At 38.9% G+C, this 6,868-nt stretch overlaps 2 protein-coding genes across 2 annotated transcripts; both read left to right on the forward strand.

Annotated features, from left to right (window-relative positions):
* Positions 1-436: 436 nt before the first annotated feature.
* On the forward strand, positions 437-3,414 carry LOC139779617 (uncharacterized). The gene is given in 3 exon segments (XM_071718016.1): positions 437-1,042; positions 1,044-2,360; positions 2,441-3,414. Coding segments are annotated over 2 exon segments (714 nt in total). The 5' UTR covers positions 437-946; the 3' UTR covers positions 1,662-2,360; positions 2,441-3,414.
* On the forward strand, positions 2,143-2,520 carry LOC139779609 (solute carrier family 2, facilitated glucose transporter member 8-like). The gene has a single exon (XM_071718007.1). The coding sequence runs from the start codon at positions 2,143-2,145 to the stop codon at positions 2,518-2,520; it is 378 nt and encodes a 125-aa protein (XP_071574108.1).
* Positions 3,415-6,868: the final 3,454 nt, after the last annotated feature.

Below are 6,868 nucleotides of genomic sequence, written 5' to 3' on the forward strand. Positions count from 1 at the left end.
CTATCCCATTAATTTAAACGTTTTTAAAATTTTTTTTTATTACTAAAAATGTTTTTAAAAACGTTCAAAAAATATTATTTTGCTACTTGGGGTATGTTGAAAATTATGCATAATAACCGCTAATTATGTATAATTATCGAATTTATCACTTTTACAGTAACATATATATCATATAGAATTAATTATGCAACGTCTCGTCCGGATGGATATATGTGTAGTGCGCCCCCTGCGCAGTTACCAACAGGCGATTTTAAAGACTCTAAAACGCGCGTTTTTCTCGGTCCGCGCGCGAGTCGAGCGTCCCTTCCCCGCCGTAGCGCTTCATTGTTTTTCCTGTTTTGCGATTATCAACAGCGTGATTATTATCCTTGCTAGATTTCCGTCATTTATCGAGTATAAATGAACAAATCTACGCATAAATCAAGGAAGAGGAAGAAGTCATCGTCGTCCAGTCATCGTGATCGCATCGAGGATCTGGAAAACTAGTTATCGCAGCTGATCGAGGTATTATCGAGGAGAGAGGTTAGATATCTACATGTCGCCTCTTTATCGCCGACCGTGTCCTCTGCTCTCGCATGTCACACTGACCGAGAGTCGGATGCGGAGAGAAAAATTCTGACGACATCATTAGAGAGGACAGCCCTGGTCGAGCGAGATCTGCCTCTCAGGTGGCAGAAATGGCAAGTCCTGCTAGACAGGTTAGGCCAAGGGATCCGCACGTTACAGGTGTGTACGCTCATCCCAGTTCTGTGGCACAGACAGAGGAGTCGACACAACCTTTTCCGATTAATCGGAATACCTTTTCTTCGGCTGTAGCGGTGGTAAATAACCATTCAGATGATGGCTTGCCCACGTTCCCTCCCCGAGCTAGACAATAGTTTTGGCGGAGCCCGCTGCAGCTGAGAATTCGGCGGATACCCTAACTAGAGAGTTTTTTCGCTGCCGTATGTCAAACAGCAGATATTCCTGGAACGACCTTGTCGTTCAGCAGTGGCGTGAGCTGGTTTGGAAGAGCCTTCCCGCGGATTAGCGAGAAGCTCTACTTAAAGAAGCACTCTTCCTCGGAGGAATTAGCCTTCATCAAGGCTCCTAAGCTAAACCCAGAGTGCAAATCGGCTTTAAAAAATAGGGCTATAGGCAAGAGAGACGAGTACTGTTGTATCAACCAGGATCAGGTCGGCTTCGCCCTCCTTGCTTTCGGAGAGGCATTGTCGGACCTTCTCAGACGAGAGACGCAAAGGTCCCTCATCGTCGAGGTTTGTGCTGCAGTCGGTAAACTCAACAAGGGAGTAAAGAATATAGCAGATTTATACTATCGCCGTCCCTTGTCTAGACGGGCTCATATCAAGCCGGACTTTAATACTTTGGCCAAGACCACAACCGATACCGTTTCGGCAGATAATTTATTAATTAGTAATTCTTTCAGTAAGCAAATTAAGAACAGTCTCGAGGGAAAGTCCTCCAAGGACATTGTCAATGCTTCCTTGACGCTCTCGAAGGAGACTCAGCAGCGAATTAAGTACCCACGAGCAGCAGTAGCCAGTCGTCACACCGCTACAGGTCCCGCTCCAGAAGGTGTTAGAATAAAATCAGGTAACCAGAGCCGGCAGACTATCCGGTTTATTGATCCAAATGGACGGAAAATACATCCGATCCAGTGAATCTTCAAGCGGTTACAGATTATAAGCTACCCTTTAAGCACCATCCACCTCATTAGGAGTTTGAACCCTCCATTCATTTATCAGACAAGGAGATGCAAAGTACTATATGAGTCAATATAAGGCCTAAATTTGATTTTAAGGAAAACAATTTTTTATGGATATAATTTAGACATTTGTATAATTACTGGTTATATAATGTAACTTTTCATTTGATTATGTATTAATTTATCTACTGATAAATGTAAACAGTTCAAGATTTGACTTTAGTTGACATTCGTACAAGAGAAATGTCGTGACATTGCATCTCTTTGCTGTAAACAGCTATCATGCCAGTGCCAACGGCACGGCGCTGCCACATATTCACGTCGCGTACAGCTGATCGAAAGGCCGTCAAGAAACGCGACAATTCATCAACTTTGATTGAATTTTTGGCCTTATTACACGTCAACGTCGTTTTGTCTTATACCTAACAAGTGCTAGAATGATAGAGCAGATATCCTGGTTGCCGATGTTCACGCTTATCGTCTACATTGCCACGTACAGCGTAGGCTGGAATCCGATTCCGTGGGCATTGATGGGTGAGATGTTCGCTTCGAACATCAAGGCTAGAACTTCTACTATAACTGTTTTCTTTAGCAAAGTTTTGAACTTTATCATAGCCAAGTTCTCCATCAATCTTGAAGAAGCGTTCAATGGCAAGTACGTGATCTTCTGGATATCCGAAGATTTCTGCATCATTAGTATCTTTTTCACGGTATTACTGTTGCCCGAAACAAAAGGCAAGACTCTTCAGCAAATCCAAGATGAACTCAATGGAGTGACTTCAACTATAAACGTCGAAAATAGGACAAAGAAGTGAAGAGAGAACGCTCACGTTCGATCATCCTGACGAATGGTATATGTTGAATACCTGATGAATTCGCGAGACACTTTGAAGTGATTAGATATTTGTAAAAAATGAGTAAGGTAAAGTTTTATAACATATCTAGGGATTTGCTATCATTATACACTGTAGAAGAATCAAGCAGAGTACCAGAAATGCGGATAACATATGTGCCTATACCACTGCCAAATTTATACAGATATAATCATATCTAAATATAGGTAAAAAAGGAATGTTTTCGATGAGCTTGGACCACTGTTCAGTCTTCTGTTACTAATATTGGTTTAATCACAAAAAAAAAAAAAACATACGGAAAACGGAAAATGGATCAATTAACGAACAATGGTTCGATGATTTAAACGAAGTAAACGATAAATGAAAATTTAGAAAGAGTAAAACGGAGATTTTATTCTATTTTTGTTTAGATCTCATATGTACGCAGAGATATTTTTTTTTTATTTTTTCTACATGGAACCAAAAATACTTGTTTTCCAAAAACCTTTACACAATGACTAATACGGTTCATAGCAATTATATAATGCAACTGTATATAATGCAAGTCATACCATGCATATTTATAAATATCCTTGCGATATTTCGTTACGTATTATTGTATGCACATATATGTAATTTTCGTTTTCTAGCGTAAAAAGAAGATGTGCCAGTAAACGTTACTACGTTTTCAAGCAAGTTCCTATTTGATCCGTTATTAGGAAACGTGGAGCAACAATAAGACTCTTTTGCTTGTATTTTATCAAGATTTAGTATTGCGTATGTTGGACGTGGAGTGTAAAAGTAAAGTGAAAAACAGAAAAGATTAATTTTGCGACGTATTTTTTATTCACGGATTAGAGACCAGTCATTTTGTAATACGTCCAAAAAAAAAAAAAAAAAAAAAAAACGTAATTATTTACGACGACAAAGATATCGAAATTTAAAAGGAAGTCGTTTAAATTTGATATCTTTAAAAGGCCAATAAATTGATGAAATTACGTGCAAAAAGAGAAATAGAGAGGGAGAAATATAAAGTAACTTTATTATGACTAATATTTTTTAACAAAATTTTGACAACAACAAGACAGTTATCGATATATTTAACCATCTAGAGAAGACAATCAAAATATTTAACTATCTAGAGAAGACAATCAAATAATGTTATTTTCAGTTTTTTGAACTTGTTTCTTTACAAATAGTGAGTGAAATTCTCGAAAATTGTATGTTTCGGTACAATTTCCCATAAAATCTATGTTAAAAATGCCAACTTTGAGATTTAATATCTCAATAACTAGACGTCAAATCACCTTAACGAACGGAAAAGTGTGTTTTCTTCTTACACACCCTATCATTTCTTAGGGTTCATATTTGGCTCTATTTATTTTTCAGTTTCTATTCCTCCAGGGAAAAGGGAAAAAATTGACGAGATTAACTCTGAACGTATCGCCAAGCCTTTTTTCTGCTTTCTGCAGAAGAAATAGGCTCACACCCGTTGGTGAGAAGAATTTTTTAAGAGGTAGCGGCGCTGAAACCACAGCGTCCTAGATACATTTTTATTTGGGATTCCGGCGCAGGTAATCACCTATTGATCTACTTTATACCCCCACGAGGATCTCTCGCTGGAAGTCCTCTCTAGAAAGTTGGTGACGCTTCTCGCGCTCACAATTGCTCAAGGGTTGCAAACGCTAGCAGCTATATAACTTTCAAACATCACAATTACCGAAACCTTGGTCATCAAAATTCCAGCCAGTCTCAAGACTTCGAAGATTGGAAGACCGCAATCCTTGCTCATCTTTAAACCTTTTGCAGACCAAACCATTCTTAATACCGGTTAACATATTGATCTTCTCTGTATTGCACAGTGCATGATTGGGATTCTGTATCGCAAACAGGATCTCGGGTGCAAATCTGGGCTTTAAATATCTACACATATATCCATCCGGACGAGACGTTGCATAATTTAGAAGTTGAACGAACTTACCTTAAGTGAAGTTCGACTATAATTATGCTGTCTCGTCCGGATGGATAGTCCCACCCTCCCAATCCCCAATTTCAGATTTGCAGCTTTAAAAGTATGAAGCGCTACGGCGGGGAAGGGACGCTCGACTCGCGCGCGGACCGAGAAAAACGCGCGTTTTAGAGTCTTTAAAATCGCCTGTTGGTAACTGCGCAGGGGGCGCACTACACATATATCCATCCGGACGAGACAGCATAATTATAGTCGAACTTCACTTAAGGTAAGTTCGTTCAACTTCTAAATTTTAGTCAATAAATGGTATCATAAAAAAAAATTTTTTTTATTTCCCGAAGTTGAGACCACGCGCACTTCATTTTTTACGTCAAAAACAACTTATCTGTAAAATTTTAAGTCGATCGGGAGCAGGGGTCATTCGGAACTACACCCGAATATTGTTTTAGATGCATTTTCATAGAAATTATACTCGTGTTTTCAGTAAGATTCTATAAATTCTTCTTATACCGGCCAATGCATTATCTGCGCACTGAGTATGTGTTCCAGGCATTATATAAGATTCTCGTGTGTTTACAAATATTGTATGTGCTGTTGACAAAGTTAAATGTTTGCATATGTCAGTAAATTCACATTGTGTAACATTTACTGTAATTAATATATAATTAATTATTTATTTTATTGCCACTGTTAGATTTTATAAATGTCTTATAATGTTTTATAAATATAAAGATTTCTTTTAACATATGTATAAAATAATTTATTGTAAATCAATAAAAAATTATATGCTTTTTATAATTTAATGCTTTTAATTTTCCCTAAAAAGATATATATTTTAACAAACAATAATGTATAATGTTCGCTTGAAATAAATAACAAGACAAAAGGGCTTGCGAACTAGCAGGTTGTTAATGCTGACATGTATTTAAAATCATAACAATGACTTGACAATAACAAACGTTTCGGCCATAACTGTGGCCTTCTTCAGTGTAGTCGTTAAATTAAAACAATATACCCCCTTATACAATAAAGAATCATTCGCTTACAAATTAGATGGCCTGCTACATTACATCGATTAAAACGCACTCGCTTACATACGCTCACACCCTACGCACATCGCCTCGGTCAGATCGCAGCTCGTAGACATATCGCGTCTGGTAATACTTCGAGCCTTCGTAAAGTCAGTTTGCCGCTCGCAGATATATCGCGTCTGGTAATCCTTCGAGCCTTCGCAGAATCATAATGAGAAGGAATCCGTCCCTACCCCATCTTCACAATACGATAAGAATGGATGCCCTTCGCTCGCGGAAACGCTTCTCGAACGACACATGTTCGTCAGTGGTCGGTCAGGTGTCAAATGCATTTGACCGAATGACACCTGACCGACCACTGACGAACATGTGTCGTTCGAGAAGCGTTTCCGCGAGCGAAGGGCATCCATTCTTATCGTATTGTGAAGATGGGGTAGGGACGGATTCCTTCTCATTATGATTCTGCGAAGGCTCGAAGGATTACCAGACGCGATATATCTGCGAGCGGCAAACTGACTTTACGAAGGCTCGAAGTATTACCAGACGCGATATGTCTACGAGCTGCGATCTGACCGAGGCGATGTGCGTAGGGTGTGAGCGTATGTAAGCGAGTGCGTTTTAATCGATGTAATGTAGCAGGCCATCTAATTTGTAAGCGAATGATTCTTTATTGTATAAGGGGGTATATTGTTTTAATTTAACGACTACACTGAAGAAGGCCACAGTTATGGCCGAAACGTTTGTTATTGTCAAGTCATTGTTATGATTTTAAATACATGTCAGCATTAACAACCTGCTAGTTCGCAAGCCCTTTTGTCTTGTTATATATATTTTAGTATTTATTAATGGCTACGTAACAAGGCTTGCTGCAATTTGGCGTCAAGCTGTGTCATCAAGATTTGCTCTGTATTTGGTGACAATTTGCTGTTAAGTATTGTTCTCAAATCTTGTTTGATATTTGATATCAATTTGGCGTCGGGTTTTGTCAACAAACTTTGATAGCAATTTGTCAACAATTTGCTGTTAGATTGCTGGCAAGCTTTGCTCGGTATTTGGTGTCAATTTGGCGTCAAGTTCTTTTGTCAAGGTTTGCTCGCAATTTGGCACAAATTTGCTGTCGGGCTTTTGTTGGCAAACCTTGTTCACAATATGGCGCAAATTTGCCGTTGAACTTTTGCTGCCCTGTTTTGCTCGATATTTGGCGTCAATTTGGTGTCAAATCATGTACACAAGCTTTGCTAGCAAAACACAAGCGTATTGCAGACACAGATCGCACCGGATTTGTCGACAAGTTTTGCGCGTATTTGGTGTCAATTTGGTTACAATTTGC

The sequence above is a fragment of the Temnothorax nylanderi genome, unplaced genomic scaffold (assembly GCF_030848795.1).
Source record: "Temnothorax nylanderi isolate EJ_2023f unplaced genomic scaffold, tnyl_v1.0 TNYL_tig0235_pilon, whole genome shotgun sequence".
Taxonomy (NCBI): domain Eukaryota; kingdom Metazoa; phylum Arthropoda; class Insecta; order Hymenoptera; family Formicidae; genus Temnothorax; species Temnothorax nylanderi.

What these genes read in the sequence shown, in the direction of transcription:
- LOC139779609 (XM_071718007.1), top strand. Translation starts at nt 2,143, where the DNA reads ATGATAGAGCAGATATCCTGGTTGCCGATGTTCACGCTTATCGTCTAC.